Consider the following 24,405-nt stretch of genomic DNA (forward strand, 5'->3'; position numbering starts at 1 on the left):
GTAAATATAGGAATTCATAGGAAACTCTGTATTCTTTACATTTTCTTCCTGAGCTTATGCTGCTGCAACAAACAAGTAATATATATATATATATTTTTTTTATTGACTTCATACAGATAAAATTAATTTTTTTCTTATAACTGACGGGTGATTTTATATGTAATGTATTTAGCTGAAGATCAGTGATGGGAAACTCATGTATCATAGATTTTGGCTTCTTAGGAGAAAAAGCCTCAAATATGCTTCCTTTCATTTTTATATTAACGTAGATAGGATTAGTCACTGTTGTGTATTACATTTGTTTTGCAGTTATAATTTTGTTATTTTAGATGTTCAGATTCTTTTACAAGGTTCTATATAGAGGGTACCATATAGGTAGTGGGTAGGGGACCATAGGTAAATGTTAGCTCTTGCTAACATCCTACTTTTCCTGTTAGATGATGGGCACACGAGTATTCTTTATAAGTGAATAATTTAATAAAGTAATCTTATGTAGAGGAAAATTCATAACACAAGTATTTAACACTTTTTAGTACTTAAAATTATAATTGTTGGGAAGTGGATGTAACAGATATGATTTTTTTTTAATCTGTGTTAAGAATTCCAATTAAAATTTAGAGTTAATTCTATTAATATCCATTTTTATTTTAAGGGTTCTGATGACTGTCTTGTGAAAATCTGGGCAACAGATGATGGGAGATTATTAGCTACTTTAAGAGGCCATGCTGCTGAAATATCAGACATGGCTGTAAACTATGAGAATACAATGATAGCAGCTGGAAGTTGTGATAAAATGATCCGAGTCTGGTGTCTGCGAACATGCGCGCCTTTGGCTGTTCTTCAGGGCCACAGTGCATCTATAACGTCACTACAGGTAATCATTTTAATCTCTGCAAAATCCTTGTTATAATTTAAAGTAAATTTTAAGAAGTCACTTTTATAATCCATTGTATAAAGCCAACTAAAATGAAAAAAGGAGTATTTCTCTTTTCTTTATAAATACATGGACTTTAAATAACATGGTAGCCATGACCTTCGTCAATTCTGAGTGTTCTCTCACTGTTAGTGTTAGTTGCTGTTTGTATGGTCAAGATGGGTTTATTATTTGGACTGTGTTACTCTTCTTGTAAAAATTTTTTTTCTTTGTTTTTCAGTTCTCACCATTGTGCAGTGGCTCAAAGAGATATCTGTCTTCTACTGGGGCAGATGGCACTATTTGTTTTTGGCTGTGGGATGCTGGAACCCTTAAAATAAAGTCAGTTGCTCTTCTATTTCATAGAATAAATGTGTATAATTTAATGGTTGAAATCACAAAAGTATGAAGTAGTCAACAATAGGAATAATTTTACTTTTTTTCTCCTTGAGTAAGTAACAAATTCATTTTGTCTCTTCACTGACCTCTTTCATTTTTATGCTTTCCTTTTTGTTTTCATGCTTTAAAGAAAGATTTTTGTTAACATGTTTATTTCTTTTTTCTCTTATCTTTCTTCCTAGCCCTAGCTCTTTCAGAATATACCTGTCTTATTACCACTTCTGTTTTGTATGCTGCAGTTACATATCAGTAACTCCTTTTGGTACTGAGAACATAATCTTCAGAGTCCTAGTTCTATAGAAGAATTGTAATTATTTCTGTTATCGCATCTATAGACTGGATTTTATTGTAGATCTAGGGAAATTTAGGAAAATGCAATCATTAAATTTTCACTAAACTACATCAAGGTAGATAGATGCACCCTTCCCTCTGCCCCATAATAGCATTTTGCATTTGTGCTTTCACCTATAATAATATCTTGGTTTATCAAAATAAGTTGTCTGCACAATATTATGTTTAGATTAAGGACACTGAGGCAAAGAAAAGTTAAACAACTTTCCCACAGTTAAAAGTTTTTAAAAATGGCAAGGCCAGGACTGTAACAGTTCCCTGCCCTCTGGTTCTGTGCTGTGTCATGCCACCTCTTAAGTGGATATAGTGGGAGAAATGCTGTATTTACCCCATGGAAATCTGTGAATGGGGAGGTAGTACATACAGTGCTTCCATAGTGTTGAAATGACCATCTCTGAGCTCTCAAGGTAAAAAGTCATTTAGATTAGATATATCTCAATAATTGTTTCTGACATCTGTTTATAAACTATCAACCCAAATTGAGTTATTTAATAAAATAATTTGTGTATGTCTTTGTTATTTCGAAACAGTAACGTTTAGATAAACCTCATATGTGTGAACATTCCTGAATAGTGCCTCTTATGGCAGGGCATTTAGGGGGCTGTGGCAGCATGGGTAGCATAATACAGCAAACTATACTTCTTTTGCAGAAAGGATTGTGATCAAAGACTTGGCTCTTGGGAGAAAGCAGGCTGATTTCACTTTAGTTGCATTCTTAATATTTAGAATAGTAAAGGCTTTCTGTAGGCATTTAGATAAAAGTTGAAATGTTTCACTCGAGTATGGACAATAGCAGTAGTTAATTGTTTTCTCCTTTGAGTATTCTTTACCTCCTTATGATCTGATTTTGATACCTTCGTCTTGTCCTGTCTTGTTTTTGAAGAAAAAGTGATCAGCAATTTTCGAATCAACATAGGAAGAAAAAATGTGTTTACAAAATTAAGCTCTCACTTTGTGCTTCTGGAGGATTACATTGCTAAGTACAGTAATATTTATTTGGAAGTGAGAAGTGATGTATTCCATATAAATGATTTTTTTCAGAACCTTTATGTAGATTCACCCATAAACCCACTACCCTAACAATTTTTTTCACATAATTTTAATAGCTGCATTATATTCCATTGAGCTGTTCCATACTTTGCTTAGTGATTTTCCTATTTTTGGACATAGAAGTTTTTTCTAGTTATAAGTAATATTCTTTTCTATTTGTTATTATAATTGTCCCATGAAAACTTTTAGCTTGAGTTCAGGCATAAAAGTAAGAGTAATTTTCCTCACATGCAGACTTTGAGATGCCTGTTTTCCTTTCTTTATGTGTACATGGTTGATAACTGCCCAAAAATGTGGCCTTAATTACTAATCAGAGGCAAAAATCGTATTGAACGGTAATGCTTTTGAATAATCTTTGGGGTAAGTGACTTCAGCAACCCAGTCTGCATTAATTGAAAGAATCAGTTCTATCAGTAAATGAAATCTGTTTTGGAAACCCAAATCTCTTAATAAATTCACTTTTATATAGGGTTTATGTGTATGGTAACAACTCCCACTAGTAAAGACGCTGCTTCTTAGATGAGTAATTTGAGTGGCTGGTTGACTCGAAAACTGGCTCAAGAGATCTCTGAGTAGGAGGAAGGTGTCCAAGCCTAGACAGATGTGAGAAAAGAATTGGAATCCTAAAATGTGCAAATGATAATAATGATTACAAATTTTTATTAAGCACTTAGTCTGTCAAGCCTAGTATTAGGCACTCTATAACTGTTATCTCATTAATTCTTATGACACCCCTATGAGGAAGGTATAATTATTATCTTCAGGACAGATAGGAGAGAAAACTGAGGCAAATACTGGAAGTGCACTGTCAGGACCTCCTCTTAACCACTAGGCCAAACCAAATAGCAGTTATTTCTTGATGGACCATCTTGAACTGGTTGAACCTACTAAAATACTAATAATGCTAATAATAATTTACTGAGTGTGCTGGGCACAGAACTAAGCACTTTATGTGCATTAAACTCATCTAATTCTCTCTGGGACTCTGAGATATGTTCTCATATTTACCCCCCATTTTACAGATTAGAAGACTGAGGTACAGAAACGTTAACTTGCCTAAGGTCACACAAATAAGTGGCAAAACTGGGAACTGAACTCAGAGAATCTTGAGTTCTAGGCCTTGTCTCAAAATATTTCCTCAAATGTACATTTAAAAATTATGTGTACCTGCTTATCTGTTTTTTTCTCTTTAAAAATATTAACATTCGTTTGAAATGACAATCTGTATGATTATTTGCATGTTCTGGTTATGAGTGCTAACTAACTGGTTGTTTGGCACATGTATGAGCAGTTGTGCCAAAACTTAATAAAAATGCAGCTCCACAGTCTACAAGGTACTAATGGAAGTAGTGCATTTAGTTGCCTTTATAGTTTCAGATAAATTTACTTAGAGTTAATTTTCATCTGAATAAATGTTTAGGTTTTAAGTGTTTTAGTAAGTTTCTCTTTCTCCATATCAGTTATGCTCAGCTGTATCAGAGCCTGTGAATATTAAGAAAATTTACAAATTTATTTTTTAAAATTTTAGAAAATAGTTTTTGTTGTGTTCTGTTGTTCAGAATATATAATTGATAGATCAGAAGTATTTTGTACTTTTTTTCCCTAAATGACCACAAGACGGAAACCGTTCTGTGTTCAGTAGTTGTGGATTGTGAAAGTTATGCAGTGCACTCTGGTTGAAGGCTCTAATTATTTTTTAGTTCTCTCTCCTAATATTCTGAGGAAAAACTTGGTCAAAATATATGTTAAGAAGGGCTTTAAATATGATCACTGTATTGGAACATTACGTATACATTGTACATATATTGGAGCTGGTATGGGTAAAATCTGTAATTTAATTTTCTTTAGTATAGTTGGCACTAAGCATTAATGTCAATAGCATTAATATAAAACATATAATCTGTAATATAATTATACAATTAATGTAAGTATAGTTGAGTGTGACCTATTTTCTATAGATCACTTTTTTTTTTTTTTTTTTTTTTTGTGGTACACGGGCTTCTCACTGTTGTGGCCTCTCCCGTTGCGGAGCACAGGCTCCAGACGCGCAGGCCCAGCGGACATGGCTCACGAGCCCAGCCGCTCTGCGGTATGTGGGATCTTCCCGGACCGGGGCACGAACCCGTGTCCCCTACATCAGCAGGTGGACTCTCAACCATTGTGCCACCAGGGTAGCCCTATAGATCACTATTTTAAATGAGCATTATAGTTGATGTGAGAGTCAAATAGTCTTCAGATTTTCACTAGAATGTAAGATTCTTAATTTTTGGAGTCTTAAAGGGCATATTTTATAGAAAGTAAACAGAGGGAGATGTTTAATTAACACTAATATTGAAAAAGTTTATTGATTGATGGTGTATATATGCCAATGAGACAGCACCTATTTTGCTAGTTTGTTCATGTTTACAAATGACCTGTATTTCCTTATATATTTGTGCATTGCTATTCTGCTGTGTAAAACTGAGAACCTGTTAAATTGGATTAGATGATTAGAAGTGAGTGTAACCAATAACTACATGCCAGGTGTGACAGTGGCTTTGTTTCATGTGTGGATTGTTGTATAATCAGGAGCTTCTGCAAAACCTGTATCTAAAGTTTCCACAAGATCCTGCTGATCATGACATATAATGATTTTGAACTTGTTTTTAGGAAGGGAGCCCTCTGTTGCTTCTTATTTAATTTTGTCCTTTTGTAGTTATTTTTGGAGACAGCTGAGTTCTGGTGTTGCTGGTCCCTTTGAGATATTTTTAATTGGTTATTTTTTGTATTACAGTCCGAGACCTGCAAAATTTACAGAGCGCCCTCGGCCTGGAGTTCAAATGATCTGTTCTTCTTTTAGTGCTGGTAAGATTTTTTTTCTTCCTAATTCTCCACTTAAAGTTGTATAAGTTGTATTCTCCACTTAAAGGGTTCTAGTGGAACACATAAAATTTTGGAAAATACTTGCTGTTGTAATATAAATCATATTCTCATGCGCATACCAGGGGATGATCGTAAATTAGTTTATAAGTATTTGAACTTTGCTCAAGTTTAGCTTATATACTCATTTGGTTGAGTGTATAAATGATTAAGATTTTTCTTTAAGAAGACCATAATTCTTTGGTAGGAGGGATAAAATAGTTTCAAAATTGACTGTTAAAGAATAAATCTTTGAATAGTTATCTCTTTGAAAGAAAAGTATTTTTAAATCTGTTTTATATTTTTATGGATTTTGGAGTCACACATAGCGAAGTAAAATAGGTTGATAGATATTTGTACATCTTTATTAATTACTTTGCTCCAGATTATTCTTATTCGCTCTTTAAAAAGTAGCAGTATAGCAATGCTAAGATTCCAATTATGTTTTGAGTTTATGTAGCAGCATTTTGAATGGATATTAGAGTCTTTTTAAACAAATTATGATCTGGAGATTTTAAGCGAATTGATGAGAAAATGAAACACGAATTAATGTTCCTAATACCAGTTCCTTCCACGTTTATTTCCGGTTTTACCTTTTCTTTTCCTTTCATAATTGTGGAGAGCAGTAGTACCTGAGATAAGAGATTGCAAACTGAGGACATGAATCTATTTTTGCCATACTAATATCTAAACATCTTTAATTACTAGCTTCTAGATTTCCACTGCTACTGCCATGAAGACAGTTTTACTTCTAGTAGTAACATAATTATAGGCACTACATATGCTTCAGAATACTCTAGATGCAATTATATATAGCACTGTCTTCAGCACTATGGGAGGGTATTGATTCCAAGAGAGAGTAAATTGCATATACAAATAACTGTAATGCAGAGTAGAATGTATTTGCTACAGGACAAAGTCTGAGTGAGAGTTCAGAGGAGAGCAGGCGTATTTGATTGCAAGTCTGTAAAGCCTGTAGTGAAGGTGCTGGGCCCTAAAAATTTGATAGGATTTTAACAGATGGGAAATGAGGCAAGAGAGGGATTTCAGCAGAATTAAAAGACATGTTTTCTAGTAATGGTGACTGATAATTTTAACATGATTATGTAGTTACTTGGTGAAATCATTTGTTACAAGAAAGCTTCTATAAATATTGAAAAATTCTTCCCAGGCAAAGCTTATGTTAGCAAACTTTCTTAATTTCAGGTTAGATGTATTATATACATTAGGATAAGTATGAATAGTTTTAGAATGAAATATTAGTCATTCAACATATATTATGATAATGTTGCTTGCATTTATTATTTAATTCCCAGAGATTCTGACATTGTGTCTCACTCATAAATGTTTGGTGTTATTCCTCAGGTGGAATGTTTCTGGCCACAGGGAGCACAGATCATATTATTAGGGTTTATTTTTTTGGATCAGGTCAGCCCGAGAAAATATCAGAATTGGAGTTTCATACTGTAAGTATTGCTGAAAAGAGTTAGATGAGTACAATTTAAATGAGTCTAACGGTTTATATTCAGGATCCTCTTTTTTGTTCATCTGTTTATATATAGGACAAAGTTGACAGTATCCAGTTTTCCAACACTAGTAACAGGTAAAATAATTATTTTTGTTTGTCAAATTTAATTCCAGTTTTTAAATTATGAAATAAAGACAATTCTTATGGTCAGGTTTTAGTTAGATTTGTATATTAATTAGCCACCTAAAATAAAGATCTTGACTAGTTATAATGAAAAGTCAATATAGCCTTCACATGCCTGTGAACACGGCTTTATGTTTTATCTGTAATAATGTTGGTTTATTTGGCCACTGTTTTTTTAATAATAGGGACTTTTATCCATCCTACATATATTCTATACATATCAGTGTAAAGAAACTTAGTAGAGATTGGAAATGTATCATAATGTAGTATTTGAGGCAGAACTGTTTATGGATGATAAGCTTAGATGACATTGTATAAGTTTTCTCATGTTCTTGTTTTAAATTTTAAAAAGATATTTCTACGCCTGATTAGGATGAGTCAGGTTCTTTAATGTTGAAAGGAAAATCTGTGTTTTTCCATTGGAAAATATCAATTCTCTTTCTAAGGTAATAAATAGTGGCCTTGAATCACTTTTGAATGTTATTTGTGAGACCTAGCTGTGCACATTAGAATGTGTATATGTATTTAAAATATTTAAAGCCCATGAAGTTTCAGAAATTCTTAGATTTGCAGAGAGTATCAGATAGAGTAATTTCTATTATATTAGAATGCTGTGTAAGTAAAGATGAATGCTGTCTTTTTTAGCATTTTCAAAAACATAACTCTGTTGGAAAGTGCACTTTGGTAGAGCACATATGATTTTTTTATTTGGGGGGTGGGCTCCTTTGCAGGTTTGTAAGTGGCAGTCGTGATGGGACAGCACGTATTTGGCAATTTAAACGAAGAGAATGGAAGAGTATTTTGCTGGATATGGCTACTCGTCCAGCAGGGTAAGAGATGAAATTTGAAATATTACGTAGATATAGCTAGAACATTTAAAGTTGTAAAGCTATATTACAGGTTGGTGTGACTCTCAGCCTGTAAGTGTATGTATCATAAACCATGTTAAAATGATTACTTTTCTGTAACAACTAGAGGTGCTTTTGGAGATGAAGATGTTGATTTTTATAAAATGAATTTTTGCCCTGTTTGAGAAGACCTGCTGCATTAATGATTTCTTTCAGTTCAGTTTTGTTAAGAGGAGGATGATAGTACTGTAAGAATAGCTGCAAGTTTTACTAGTTTTTTTCAGAAAGCAGAACATATAATGTTCCGTCTGATACAGGGATGATGTGCTATATCCACTGGTTGTCTCCAGCCAAGAGAAATTATACTACATGTTGTAACTGTTATTTTGGTTTTAATATTTTATAATTTTTCTGTTTGTATTTGTGTGTAGTAGTCCTGGAAGGGAGAGCAAAGTAGTTAGCAGGGCATGACAGCAACAGTAAAAGATGGTGAGTGAGCAGCATGGCTCAGAGTTCCTGGATCCAGAAAGAGTTAAAGCCAGTAATATTTACTCAAGGTCATCTATTACTAAGGACTTAGGAGTGCTGGAATCCTGATTTTGCTGACTCCGTGCAGTGATTTTTGCCATCGTTCTTTGTTGGTTCAAACTATTCTTAATTACCATGTTAAACAGTAGTTAGTTATCCATGTTAATAAATGTAACCTATAAGAAAATACATTTAGGTTTTTTTCATATTGGTATTTTAATAAATAATATCAGTGTAAACAAATACTGCCTCCATCACTTTCAGCCAAAACCTTCAAGGGATAGAAGATAAAATCACAAAAATGAAAGTAACTATGGTAGCATGGGATCGGCATGACAATACAGTTATAACTGCAGTTAATAACATGACTCTGAAAGTTTGGAATTCTTACACCGGTCAACTAATTCATGTCCTGATGGTGAGGAAAAAAGACTAATTTTTATTTGGTATAAACTGAAGCTGATTGTAGAATAGAATATTTTCATTAAGAAATAAAGTCTTTTGTATTATCTGAGATCTCTTGTTGGCTGGGTAACAGGTCTTTGTGGGAGAATGGAAATAATCTTAAAATGCACTTAAACAGGTTTGCCTTAGAAATATACATCTTGCTATTTTTTTAGTATGTAGGGCTGGATCAGTAAATAATATTCTCAGGTTTCACCAAATGATAGCAAATCCCTGGACAGTGATACTAGCTCAGCTTTGTTATTATAGATCGATAAATTTGAAGATTTTTACCACTTTAATAATTCTTAAAACTCATATTTTAGAAATGTTGTCCTGTTGGTGTTTGAGTTTTCTTTTTATCTTTTAATATTTGTAATGCTTTGCCACTTAAAAAATATTTCAGGGTCATGAAGATGAGGTATTTGTTCTTGAGCCACACCCGTTCGATCCAAGAGTTCTCTTTTCTGCTGGTCATGATGGAAACGTGATAGTGTGGGATCTGGCAAGAGGCGTCAAAATTCGATCTTATTTCAATATGGTAATTATCAGTCTCTTCATTTTATGGCTGTTAAAGACCTGGGGAGTTCTTGACACAGGTCCCCTGCATATCACAAAGGAAATCCATTGAAGAAACGGTTCAGACATTGTTTCCACTTTAAGTTTTAAAAAAGAGTTATTATTTATTCCATACTTCTATTGAGATACTAAATTTAAAAGAAAATTGATATGTGTATTTCAATACCTGTATATTGTGATAACTAGTTTAGTTTTTAAAATACTTCTAATAGTGAAACTTTTATGAGAAACTCACAAGTATGAAAAGACAATATAGAGAAGAAAAATGTTTGGGAAACCATGTGAAGAAATTATAAATAAATATTTATATTGTGTTATTGTATTTCGTCAGCAGTCCTCCAGTGCAACAGAATTTGCTTCAAATATATCCATTTTAAAATTAAAGCCAAAACAACAGATATTCTTGACTTTTATCAAGTTATGGTACATTAGGTATTTATTTGGGTTAAGCCCTTTTCCCTCCACATTTTGTTTCTTGTATAGATATTTAGCATATTTTGCTGAGTATTTGAATTGCAATGGTTTAATATCACACACAACTCATGCAGTTTCCACTCCTCTAACTAGTGTATGAAGGCAAAAGCGCTCCGCTCCTCAAATGCTGCTGTTGTGTATCTAGGCATACTTTTTTTGTCTACTTCCTGTATATCAGGGCTGCCTTTCAACAAAGAAAACAAAAAGGAAGGCATGTGTTTCTACTATTTCAGCATTTTTAAATTAAAAATCAATTATAAAAACCTCTAGCAATAAATCATAAAGCAATACAATTAATAGTGTGTGGCCAGAATTATTTTGCAAAAAAAACTATTAGACAAAAAAGTCATTTGTAAAATGTAATGGCTTGTGAAAAATTTCATAAAAGTGACACTACTTGATTGATAATCATAATAAAGTGACTTTTATGTAGTAAGCAAGCAGAATATAAAAGGAATTTTTATTAGTGAAGAAATTAACTTTAGCTGTTGTGGATATGCCTTAGTGTACATAAGGTAAGATACAATTGGTCAAATTCTTATTTTTCTAAAAAGACAGTGTTAATTATTTGGGGTACAAGTGTTAGTGATAGATGGATTTCCTTAGTGATTATTTGTATAGAGAAGAATTTTTAAAAAACGAATCTTTAAATATGCTCGTAAAGAATTTTTTCTTTTCTCCTCCTCTGTCCTTGTGTTTCTGATTTGCTTCTTTTTGGAACATCTCTGCTGAATAAGAAAATAAGTCATATCTCAGTTTGCCTTTATAGCTTCAAAAGAACACAAATTGTGGGCTATACATGTTAGTTTCATATTTTCAAAAGTCATTGATGTATTAGTAGAGTGTTTGGAGGGAAAGTGTTCTCTCATACTTGAATATTGCTTTCACCTTTAAGTTATAAAGGTGAATTTTTCCTCATCAGGTAAGTTGATCACACTAATATTCCACATATCAGTAGATATAAAAATTGCAGCACCTTGAGATTGAAGTGACTTGCTCTTAGACCAATAAAAATTAGTGATATAACCAGGAGTAGAAGTCAGCCATATTATGTTGTATGCTCTTTGAAATTAGGTAAGGAATTAGTTACATTACTGCCTCAAAAAGTATTATTTGCTTAATAAGAGTTTTAGATAAAGCTATTTTCCTGTTCTTTCTATGAATAAGAGAGGGAAAAGCCTCTAAAGGGTGGAAGAAACCAATTTTTGTAATAGTAGAACTGGATGGGTATCTATTGAATCTTCAAACTGAGAAAAACAAAACATAGACTAAAAAGGATTAAAAATATATCTTGCATTTAAAAAGCTGGAACATAAGCTACCCCTCATCACATTAAAATATAGATACTTTAATTTTTTGCATGCTTTTTAATAGCTTCCAAAATTCTTCTACTTCGAAAATACTTAATACCTCATTTGGGTCTCATGAAAACCTTGTAATATAATTAGGGTAGATTTTATTGTTACTGGTTTTATGAATGCAGAAACCGTACAGAGATGAAGTGATTTGCCCTGGTTTACGTAAATCACAAAGCTATCATACGGGCATTTGGAGTTTAAACCCATGATTTTTGTCCCCTGCTAATGTATTCTTAATGCTATCTCTAGTTGTGGTTGGTCATTACATAGCTAATTCCCCAGCTGTGTCCAGTTAGTGATATGTCCAGGGGGGAAATGTTTTCATAGTGATAGTAACTTTGAGTAGATCTTGTGAGATCTTATTATGTAGCTTGATGATTTTTCTGTCTCTTAATTTACAAGTTGCCTAAGTGCCCTACTTTTTGCTCTTCACTCCTTTGTTCACTTCATTTTTTTTTTTAATCTATAGGCAGATAGAAGATAAGGCATCCAGCATTGCTATTAAGAAAATAAAAACCATTTGAGGGAGAAGTAGAAGCTTGTGTTCACTGTCTGCTATCATGAATGTTGAGTTTTGGCTATAGTTATAACTATTTGGTTGTGTGTAGCTAATCAGTAAGGTTTTGAGTTACTAAAATAACATAGAAGTTGATCAAGTACAAATTCAATCCATGATATTAGATTGTACTAGTAATCATAAGTTCAATTTAATAAATACCTTTTGATCACCATGTAGAGGGATTCGTTATAGTATCTTGGATGATTTAAAGATGAATAATTCTAGTGGACTATACCCCATTTCTAGACTAGAAATTGTAAAAGTTTACACAAAGTATTGAGATTAAGTAATATTTCATTTGAGTTTTTAGATTGACGCTTAGAAGTATTGAATAAATTCACTATTACACCTATGGCCAGAAAATAAGGAATGTAAACTGTACCTTTAAAAGAGCAAAAATTCTATATACAAATTCTTAAAAATGCAGGTTTTTATCAAGTGTATTTTGAGAGTACTGCTTTAATATTAGTCTTTTTATGATGATTGAATTTTCTACTTGAAATTTATAATGCTTTGCGAAAAGTAATGAAACCATGTAACAAATAATTATTTTATGTTAATCAGCATTTTACTGCACTTTTCTTACCTATTACAGAAGTTAAAAATCTTTAAAACATTTTTAGAATAAAAAATATATCTTCAGTGGTTTCAAAGGTTGAATGTTTTAAAAGTCCATGTTTGACGTATGGTAATTGCATTTTAATAGATTTATTAATAAAGTTAATAAATTTTAAAATATTTTGAAACATTAACATTTTATTGTAGTATGGCACGTGATATTCATCATTCAGATAAATTTTCTAATTCCTTTTTTCTTTTTCCTGTATCAAGTACAGTTTTTAAAATATTTTAGCACCACCTAAATCTGTAAACAGATTAAAAGATTTAAGATTGAGAGTTGAGATAAAAATATTTAATTTCTTGTATGCTTACATAATCCCCTAATTCATTTCATTTCAAAATCTTATAAATTCTCAACTTGCTGGTGGTGGTGTCTAGACAAACTGATGGGGTTATTTTCCTCATTTTTATTGCTAGCTTTCCTCTTAATAGAGGATCTGAATGATAAAAGCAGTTGGGGGTGGGTGCTGGGTTTGTTTTTGTTACTTGTAAGAAGTGTATGATGATATGGTATAACTCAGGGTATCAAATGGGATAGACAATACATGCTCCTTGCACTCCCCTGCCCCTCTGTTGTTTCATCTTTAACTAAAAATAAAATAATGTAAACTTCTAAAAGCATTTGTTGGAAAAGCATAATATGTAAGGTGGACGGCTCGAGCCTTTCTTTCCTCTTTTTTAATGAACCAGAGAAAGAAGCTAAAGAGAATATTGTAGAGAACGTTGTGAACATAAGATAACTTTATTCTTTAAAAAACTAAATTCTAGGCCTTAAGCTATACTTACTTACATTCGTCTACTAACTGTCAATTATTCATGTTTCAGCTGAATAGATCCTATATAGCTTGAGTATTCAGGGCAAAAGTTGAGTATTTTGGGATATTTTATTGAAGACTGATAGTGTATATTAAGAATATTTCAAACTATTGATGTATAGTTGAGCAAGCCCATGTTCTGTCTTTGGATGTGACAGGAGGCATCTTGTTTTGATAACAGTTGTTCTAAATTCTAGTTAAAAGGCTGTAAACTCCTATTAAATGCTAAGAGGCAGATAAATTATTTCACAGAATAACTTGAAAATGTGTGCAAACTCTCTGAACTAAAGTTGAGGGTTTTTGTATTATATTCCCCATTCCCCCAAAAGAGGTAGGCAAATTTAGAAGTTTAATACACCCATAAATGTTCCTAAAATACAAAGTTGTTTTTTATAGCCTTTTTTCCCTTTAAATTTATCATAGTACAGCTAAGTTTTAACTACAAGTTTAATGAAATGAGTATTAACTTAATTTGAAAAGATATGAAAAGTGACTTTGAAATTTCTTAGTACTAGGCCATTTTATTATTAGGTAGAAAATAAAGATGTTTGGAGGGGGATTTGTAGCTTTCCTCATGTCTCTGGCACTTTTGCTTTATCTTTTCTGCTCTCTTTTCTCTATTTCTATTGTTCTAGCTGTGTCTGTCTGTCTGTCTCTTTCTCTCCATATCGTTCTATTTCTGTAATGTTATTCAAAGCTCTAGTTTGTTGCCTTTTGTCTGGTTTTGATTTTAATTGAAGAGTACAGTGTCTCTGGCTAGAAAGCAATTTTACTGAATTTGATTTTTGCTTTGCTTTTGTTGTTTCATGGGTAAATTCCAAATAACAGTTTTCATTTATTTGATTAAATTTTCCTTATTTTTTATAATTGTTAACCTTTCTTTTACTTGAGATTTTAAAAAAATGTTCCAGTGTCCACTAATCCAGAACAATATATTTCTCCTTGCAACGTTCCAAACAAGCAGAGGCTGCCAATCCACCACTCAGAATTTTTGCACATGCATACTTCTGACATTAACATGTTCTCAGTGTGACCTCTAGTTTAGTTTTGGACAATTGTAGCTGCATGTATCTAGGAAAGGGAGAAAGAAGCTTGAAATAGGTGTATCTCATATCGTGTTCTCTTGTGAATCAAGATTTCAAGACCTTTCTTTCTCTTCCTCTCTCTTCCTCCATCTCTCTTTCTCCTTTCTTTTTCTCCTTCCTTCCCTCTTTTGTTCCTTCCCTTTTATCTCATTACCTATCTATCATCATCTAACAGGATGTCATATACCTGTACTCTGTTTGTTAAAAGGATTTTTCTGATACTTCCATTCTTTGTTTCAGCCTCTCTGCATAAGAAATTACCTTCAATCTTCTGATTATAAACTTCAGTTATTGTCATTTTCTTTCAGGTTTCTGGGGTTCTTTAGATTCTGTCTCTTTCTCATTCTGTATCTTGATATCAAAAACATATCTTAATATTTGTTGCCATGAATGTGAGCTTGTCATACTATATTATATTTGGTGAATTACTTTTTTTTATGTAGTAATTTTGACATGTTCCATGAGTTGCTATCACAAGGATATTTTGAGATTTGATAGTTATAAGGGAAAGTATGTAAAATTACAGAATGTAAACATGCAGGTGAAAACATTTTGATTAGCAGACACTTGAGTGATTTTGTACATAAACACAGAATATGGGAAGAGTAGGACGTGGTCCTTCTTTTGTTTTTGTTTTTAATCCAGCTTGCAGTTAAGTTGGGGAGATAAAATACACCTGAAAAGATAAGTATGGCTAAATAGTTTGAAGTGGTAGTGTGGCATATGAGAAAAGATAATTGGTATATCTAAAAATGTAAGGATAACTTCAGGGTGGATGGTCAGAGGAGGAAGAATTGGAATTATGCCTTGAAAGATAAATAACAGTTGTGTCAGAAGATAATTTTATAAGTAAGAGGAATATTATATAAATAGCCAAATAAGAAATGTTAAGACATGTTCATAGAGTAATTTGGAAAGTTTTTCTGGAATAGACTTTGAAAAATCGGTGATAAAATGAAAAGCATAAATTGAAGTGGCTTGTTGGTGCCCTCAAATTACTTGTAAACATAAAGAATAGCAAACCTAGTGGGGGTTTTGGTGAATTACTTTATATTCTAGAAACTTAAGAGAAAAATATTTTGGTTGCCAGTGGTAGTGTTTCAGGTATGAAATTGGATAGGTGGGGGAGATCTGCTTTCATCAGTGAAGTCATGATGAAACATTGTAGCAACAGGTAGTAAATTTGTGAAAGAAAAACATACGTAGGACTTGGTGTTCTGTGATGATAGAAGGATTAGAGCTAGAGAGTGACAGAAAATTTAATAAATGTGTTAAGAGTATTGAGCCTAGGTGATCTTGACAACAGTGATACTCTTAATGGAAATATGAGAGATGTGAAAGAAAACGGGTTTTTTTAATATGTTTATTGTGACGTAGTGTTGGACTTTTTGTGGAAATGGACAGCCAGCACTTGGAGATAGACTACTTGGAGAGGCTAGTTGTAGAGAGAAAGAAGTGTAGTCTTCTGTGTAGAAAGATGTCATGGAGATAGAGAGGACAGTGTAGAGGGCTTAAAACTAAACATTTAGAAATACAGTTGACCCTCTAACAACATTGGCTTGAGTTGTGCAGGTCCACTTACATGCGGATTTTTTCAATAGTAAATACTATAGTACTACCCAGTCCGCGGTTGGTTGAATCCACGGGATGCAGACCGTCGATACAGAGGAACTGCGTATATATGGAGGGCTGGCTATATAGTTATATGTGGATTTTTGACTGTGCAAAGGGTTGGCGCTCCTAACCTCCTTCATCATTTAAGGGTCAACCTTAGTCATGTTTAGCAGAATGGAGAGGAGATTACAATCTCCAGAAAGTGTGTTGGGAAGACACCATGCTATGTCAGAGAGGCCAAAGGAGGAGAATCAGTTTCAAGGAGGACTTGATTAATAGTATTACTTCCCTCAGAGAAATCAGAATATGGGTAAACAAAATGGTGTTAAATTTGAAGATGAGTTATTTATTTTAGTAGTACATTTTTCTTTTGATGAACATTAGAGTTGATTCTTCAGAATCACTTTAATATATCTACTGGTTTTATTAAGTCAGTTACAACAGTTTCCTTTTTTATATAAACTTATTTATCTTGGCACCATTTATTTTAAATAGCTATCTTTAATTCATATGTAATAATGTTACCATTAATTAAAGAATTTTCAATGTTAAAGTAAACATTTATTTAGGAATAATCTTTTAAAGTAACTTGATGACACCTGGACTGTTGGAGTGTGGATAGCTTCCCTTAAGATATATTCTTGGTTTACACTGTTACTATAGTAGTAATTAGAAGGTGACCTAAGCATATTTTAATCATAGGTATGACAATGTCTATCTCCAGTATCTAGGGTACATTCTTAATTAAGTTTATTTTCCCCCAGGTTGATAGCTTTAAAGGTTCTTTATACATAAGACTTTCTAAGGGTAATTCTTAGCATAAATTTAGTTTCTCAGCTCTTTTATTCTTGGAATATGAATCTATCCCATAAAATTATTAGGATATTTTGAAAGGTTCCTAATTTGAAATTGTGGAGTATTTTCTAGGTGAGATACTTACTCCCTTCTAATCAATGGTATATTTTAAAAAATGAATGAGACCCCCAAATTGACTGTGGTCATAGACTTGGAATAATTCCATAAAAGGATGATTCTGCCTAAGAAAGCCAGTTTTTTAAGCATCCTGATTTGTGTTGAGTTCCTTTAGGAGTACATACTTCTCATATTCATCTCTGTGTGTTCCTCACAATTGATGTAATTTAGACCCTATAATTTTAGTCTGTATTCTGGTGCTTTTAGCATACCTCATTTTCAGATTGTCCAGTTTTTCCAAAAAAGGCTTCCTGAATATTAGGTGTTAGGATTTTAGAAGTGGGTAGGACTCTAGTGATCATTTAAATGACCTTTATCATTTAGCAGAGATATTAAGTGATTTACCCATTACTAGAGGAGAGGTCTCTTCAGTCTTAGGCGTCAGTCTTCTGTCTCCTTTAATTATTCATCTTTCTATTTCACAAGAATTATATTAGAAGTTGTGGATTGTATTCTGCCTTGAAAAGGGTACTAGTATTCTTCATTAAGTATGACAATTCTGTCATCATCAAAGCTCTTTAATTCATAAGTTTTTGCATTGATTTAATTTTTTCCAAGTTCAGTGTAAACTTCTAAACTAACAAGATTGTGCTGCTCATTTCTTGGAAATATTTCTAGAATTCTTTAGTCAGTATGAGAATTTTCCTACAAAGGAGTCATTATTTTAACTTGTCTGGTCTTTTCATCCCTTACTTTAAAAAACAAAACAAAATAACCTTATCATAGTCACTGAATGTATTTTTCTGTTTTCTTTTAACTCCTATTCTTCTTGAAATTTTTACACTTATTAGTGAATATTACCTCATGGATTTTCTCAGCTTTCCTTACTGTGGTTTAGCAAGTATGAGTTTTATTATGTGGTCTTTGTTTTCATATGTCCCAAATAATGTTTAGCAAGCATACTTGATATTATTAGGGGAATAGTTCATCTAAAATTCACTGATTTTGAAAATTTGTTATTATTCATTTCTTTCTGTTTTTAAACTTACTAGAGCATGCTATAAGTACTAGCATAAGTTATGTACAATGTTAAATTTTATGTTGACTTTTTCTATTGAGCATTTAATTTTATGATAGGTTCATATACCTTTTTATCTAAATGTATTTTTAATTGAAGTGTAGTTGATTTATAATATATACGTTCATGTAACTTTAATATGAATAGAAAGGATGTTTTCTTCCTTTTAGTTTTTGAATGTAAACCTCATTGCTTTTTAGTTACACATGCATACTCAAATAGTGCCTTCATTATTAAATTTTTTCTTTAAGAATTCTTAGTCATAAATATTCTGACCCTGGTTTAAGAAGATGAAATCCCTTTCAGAGAGAAGTATTTAACTATTTTTAATGGTTGGCTTAGTTAATTATAGCATAAATCATAAAAATAGCTAGGGTATATTTAGCTGTATAGGAAAGTAAAATATTTTCCTACTTTGATCAACTGGAAAGGCTAGATGGCATTTTGTAGTTAGGGCTGTTTATTATCTGAGGAGCTTTTTCTGAAGATAAATTTGGCATTTTACATAGTAAGGTTATGGGCACCTTTTCTAGTTGGTTTGTAAGTAAAGCAGATCCATTGTCTTCTTTAATAGTTAATCCAAATAATGTAGTTTTGAAATACACTTTCATATTCTCCATATAAAAGTCACTCTGGAGTTATACAGATGGCTTATACCACGAGAATTTGTACCATCCTGCCATACTCACAGTGGCATGTGTTATTGTATAGCAACACAGTGATCTTCAATAGGATTGCTATTTTTTCTTTGCTTTTTTAGAGCTTTAGAAGTTCTGCCTCTCCCAAGTATTCTCTCAGAGATCTTCTACCAACAGTAAATGTGGCAACATTGGTAGGTAGCATGGGTATAGGGTTGATTAATCCTCACCACCACTCCCCCCCCCCGCCACCTCCCCAAAAGAAGAATGTAGAGCAAGATGGTCTAAACATTATATAAAGGATACCATGCTTATGAACATCCATCAGACATACTTTGGCATTGCTGAGTCAGACTCTCAGATCTCTTCCTCTGTTCTACCGTATACTTAGAATTGTAAACTTAGAATAGTATTACAGTTCTGGGAGCATTTATTATATTAGATTTATAAAGTAGTTGGGGTTTTTTTGTTTTTTTTTCTCTGCCTTTTGTGAAATTTTGAGTGAATTGAGGTAAATAAAACATCTAACAACACATGGCCAAGACACTTTTAATTCTTTGGTCTTGAGTTTTTTATGTAAAATTCTATATAGAGCTAAACTTTGTTCGTGTGATTAGGTATTATAACAGTTCATGTAACTTTTTATTTCCCTAGACAACACTGAAAAATAGAGATGTGAATCCTGACATTTCGCTTATATTCTTTCGTTTTTGGAAAATACGAAGCTATATAGCTAGTAATGCCCTTAGGTTAATCTAGAGAAGTAGTTCTTTCTTATTTTTGAACAGTTTTAAAGTAGACTTCGAATCAGTTCCCTTTCTCTGTTATCGTATCCTCCAACTTTCTTCACAACCAAGAAATGATCCTGTTTCACTTACTCATTTTCTTGCTTTTATGTTATGTCTTTTAGTGTATTAGACGTTAGATTACTTCACCAGTTTTCTTTCATGTGATTAAATTTTAAGGAAATTTATTCTTATTTCTTTTCCATTATTATCACCGTTCAAAACAGCATTAATAAACACCTGTGTGCTCATTCCTTCTTTTCAACAAGCCAAAGGAAAAATTAGTTTTCTTTTTGAGGTAATCCCATTTGTGGTACTATATAAACTTCTTAGGCAGAGCCCTTTCTTTTAGAACAATATTTTCTCTTTTGACCAAAATGCAAACCTTCCTTGAAAAATCAACTATTCTTCAAAATTTTAATTTCACTTCTGTACTTGGTGAACTGTACATTCATCCCTGTGCCATATTTTTAACACTAAAGAAAGAAAATTACCACTTCTCTCTTTTCCAAGCATTTACTGGGATATTGGGATATTACTAATAAAACCAATTTGTTCTAGATCAGTGGATACCGGAACAGAGAGGAGGTATTTCTTACCTGATAATGTGTGTGTGTTCCGATTCTGCTAATCCAGAAATCCAGTCACATTTGTTGAAAATCATCCTTAGTTGTTATTTGTTAGGGAGTCAACTCCCTATTTTAGTTGTTTTCTGAAATTCAGTCCCTAGTTGTGCTTTAGATAGGGTAGAATTTTTACCTCTTTCAGAACACTGCTAAAGAAGTTTTCAACTGGAACATAGTCTGAAGAAGCACTGAGAGCAAAAAAATTCAGAGTGGTGATTGGCCACCTCTGTTTGATTGACAGGTTGCAGGGAGAAACCCATTCGTTCTGGATTAATGGAACTGGAAAACAGAAAACAATTATCAGGTAAAAAAAACCTTTTCTTTAACCTTTGAAATTCACCATTTAAAAAATGAGTCAGACCATCAAGGGAATTTATTACCAAGAAGAAAAATTTAGTGTCTTGTGAGCAGTGATCTCTGGCTATTACTTCAAGAGTTACCAAAAAATTGCTACAGTTACTCCACATTGTCAGCCTTTGCTGAAAGGGCTTGATTAAATGCAGATGAGATGGACTGTAAGGTGCAATTTCATTTTAAATCCGGGTTACAGCCATGAAGCAGAACTATGGGTGGGGGAGAATGGTGGTGTTTTATTTCCTGACTTGTGTCTGGTCTATGGATAAAGATAATACGTTGTTTTTCAAGGCTTTTAATCTGGCACTTTTCATGAATATTCACAAATTTTGTTACTATACTGTGTTTGTTATATCTTCACTTCATTAGGATATATACTTACATATCTTTTATCATAGAATTTTAGTAACAATAGTGACCAGCCAGTTCTTTATATTTTAATGGCAGTTTTCTGATTGTTGGTTAAATACATTTCAGATTGAAGGCCAAGGACATGGTGCAGTATTTGACTGCAAATGCTCTCCTGATGGGCAGCATTTTGCATGCACAGACTCTCATGGACATCTTTTAATTTTTGGCTTTGGCTCCAGTAGCAAATATGACAAGGTAGAGTACTATGACTGTATATCTACTCCTTATAGTTGTTTGTTTGTTGTTTTTAAATCCATAGATGTTTAGGGGTTGTATTTTGGGGAGGGAAGTGATAATTTTATATTTCAGAAGAAATAACGTTTTACTTAGCCTGCTAGAAAGGTCTAGATTGCAGTTCTTAGGTTGGGGTATATAAGATGGGTGTTGGAGATGTCCATAGAGGGATTTGTTGAAATTCTGTAAAATGTTTTACTTATATGGAGAATATGCATTTGTCTGCGGTACAATTCTGTGGCTTTTATGTGGTTCTCAAAAAAATGTATGGCCTGGGCTTCCCTGGTGGCGCAGTGGTTGAGAGTCCTCCTGCCGATACAGGGGACATGGGTTCGTGCCCCGGTCCGGGAAGATCCCACATGCCGTGGAGCGGCTTGGCCCATGAGCCATGGCCGCTGAGCCTGTGCGTCCGGAACCTGTGCTCTGCAACGGGAGAGGCCACAGCAGTGAGAGGCCCGTGTACTGCAGCAAAAGAAAAAAAAAAAAAAAAAAAAGTAAAAAATGTATGACCTACTGTGATGGTAGTTAATATTTTTAAATATTAAAGGCCCTATCTGAGATTAGTGACTAAAAGATTTAAATTGTTAATCTGTGGTAGAGTTGTTTAAAAGGTTATCATAGTAAAAACTGAAGCGTTCAGGTTTAAGAAATTCCAAAGTAAATGATAAAATTTAAAGTTACAGATGTGTCAGGTATGAGTTCATGTTAATAATTTTTATATTCAGAAATTTTAGAGAAAATGCTTATTCTCCTAGAAAATCATGTCGTTAATTTTTTATATTATTATTATATAAACCATGCTTACTGTATACTTACGGATTTTCTTAAATTGTATGAGTGGTTTCATTAAAGAGTTTAATTCAGAGAATAAATTGATTTCTCGTTGCAAAGTGCTAAAACAAATAATTACCATATTTAGTAATTTTAAAGATAAGATAAAGCATGATAGCCCTGGGAAAGTAAAAGTACTGCTGAAAGATTTATGCCTAGATTTAATTTTACCATTTAATTTGAAATTATGTAACTTATTTTTAATTTTTTTTTATGAATACAGTCTCTTTCTATTCCAGGGAAACTTTAAAGCAGCTACTTTTTTTTTTTTTAACATCTTTATTGGCGTATAAGTGCTTTACAATGGTGTGTTAGTTTCTGCTTTATAACAAAGTGAATCAGTTATACATATACATATATCCCCATATCTCTTCCCTCTTGCATCTCCCTCCCTCCCACCCGCCCTACCCCACCCCTCTATGTGATCTCCCTGTGCTATGCGGCTGCTTCCCACTAGCTATTTTACATTTGGTAGTGTATGTATGTCCATGCCACTCTCTCACTTTGTCCCAGTTTACCCTTCCCCCACCCTGTATCCTCAAGTCAAAGCAGCTACTTTTCTAATCGTAAAATTTAATGTAGAACATACAAAGATTTATTTACAGTTAATTCAAGAAAATAATATTCTTTTATATTATTGTTTAATACCATGATTTATATTAAAATGTTTGCCTTCCATTAGAAATCTATAATGATAAATTTTTCTTTGTCCGTTCTTCTATGGGCCTTTCTTTTTATAGATAGCAGATCAAATGTTCTTTCACAGTGATTATCGGCCCCTTATCCGTGATGCCAACAATTTTGTATTAGATGAACAGACACAGCAAGCACCTCATCTGATGCCGCCGCCTTTTTTGGTTGATGTCGATGGTAACCCTCATCCATCAAGATATCAGAGATTAGTTCCTGGTCGTGAAAATTGCAGGGAGGAGCAACTCATCCCTCAGATGGGGGTAACTTCCTCAGGTAAATGCTCATTTTAATTCCATGCTAAATTTTCCTTTTCCTATTGAAATCTTATAAAATTGATAATTGGGTAGAACTTTGTTTTTAATTGTTTTGAACAGATGAGAAGTAAAATGATTTTTATAATTCTTTAAAGTTCTTTGAATAATGCTTAAGTATTGCAAGACAGTTAAGAAGCATTGGAGGTTTAAAGCAATAATTTTGGTCTATATCTATTTATAACCTTCTGAGGACTAATAGGGTAAGTCTATATTTGGTATGAGATGAGTCAGTTCATTTATTTATTCATTCAGTAACATACATTGTGAATCTCCTCTGTCACTGACACTTGCTAAGCTGTGGTATTCAGCAGTGAACTAAACAAATGCAATCCTTGCTCTCATGGAGTGAGTTAGATTAGTAAACAGTTATAAACAAATACATAGTTAAAAATTATGAATAATTATTAAAGCAAATAATAGTATGATGTGAGAGAGAGAATAAGACTAGATAGCCTAGGGGACTTCCCTGGTGGTCCAGTGGCTAAGACTCTGTGTTCCCAATGCAGGGGGCCTGGGTTCAATCCCTGGTCAGGGAATTAGATCCCACATGCCACAACTAAGAGTTCGCATGTGGCAACTGAAAGCTCCTGCATGCGACAAACGAAGATCCCATCCTGCATGCCGCAACTAAGACCTGGCACAGCCAAATAAATAAATAAATATTAAAAATAAATAAAAGACTAGATAGCCTGTTCACGTTAACGATTGTTTTAAGAAGTGATCAACTTTTAAAAGTTTAAGAAATTTAAGATAGGAATGAAAAGTGTTGCTGTTTTGGAGGGTGAAGTAATGGAGGGTGAAAGTTGAATTAGTTGAAGAATCGAATGGGAGTTGAAATGGAGACAAGGTCTACAGGCTTCTTCCCTGCTTTTGGCAAGAAGAACAGCACTAATTTATTAAGTGAAAATAAATGGAAGGACTGTAAAGAAAGTTAAACCAGTTTTGCAATTATGAATCTTTGTTATATTTTAGACTAGAAAAATGTTTATGAAAACAGTTTAGGTTCGCAACTAGCATAAATGGACAAAACTTCTAAGTAGATATGAAGGACATTATGGGATGTAATATATAATGAGTTAACTTTTAAATAATGAATTTAGAATCTGTAAGCAGCACAGAAAAATCAATCATCTCTTATTTTCTTAAAGGGTTGGGCATGTGAAATTATAATAAAGAATCTAGAGTATGTGAAACTAAAATGTTTCAGTACGTGGACACAGCATGAACTCAATCCAAGAAAAGGCAGGATTTGAGAAATCTAGGCAGGCATTCAGATTAGAGAATTCACAATTGTTAGAGAAGTCTTGGTCATAGGACTGAAATTAAGATAAATGTCTTCATT

At 33.0% G+C, this 24,405-nt stretch overlaps 1 protein-coding gene across 3 annotated transcripts in view; it reads left to right on the forward strand.

Annotated features, from left to right (window-relative positions):
• The window catches only part of PHIP (pleckstrin homology domain interacting protein), a 127,153-nt gene that overhangs the window by 47,133 nt on the left and 55,615 nt on the right, over positions 1-24,405 (forward strand). For all 3 annotated transcript variants that reach the window (XM_067702731.1, XM_067702732.1, XM_067702733.1), the window contains exons 8-17: positions 653-874; positions 1,155-1,255; positions 5,487-5,557; positions 6,977-7,077; positions 7,174-7,214; positions 7,994-8,092; positions 8,903-9,056; positions 9,489-9,623; positions 21,058-21,186; positions 22,797-23,022. In XM_067702731.1, coding sequence (XP_067558832.1) covers positions 653-874; positions 1,155-1,255; positions 5,487-5,557; positions 6,977-7,077; positions 7,174-7,214; positions 7,994-8,092; positions 8,903-9,056; positions 9,489-9,623; positions 21,058-21,186; positions 22,797-23,022 — 1,279 coding nt within the window. The remainder of the gene's footprint in view (positions 1-652; positions 875-1,154; positions 1,256-5,486; positions 5,558-6,976; positions 7,078-7,173; positions 7,215-7,993; positions 8,093-8,902; positions 9,057-9,488; positions 9,624-21,057; positions 21,187-22,796; positions 23,023-24,405) is intronic.

This window comes from Pseudorca crassidens, chromosome 13, assembly GCF_039906515.1.
Source record: "Pseudorca crassidens isolate mPseCra1 chromosome 13, mPseCra1.hap1, whole genome shotgun sequence".
NCBI lineage: Eukaryota > Metazoa > Chordata > Mammalia > Artiodactyla > Delphinidae > Pseudorca > Pseudorca crassidens.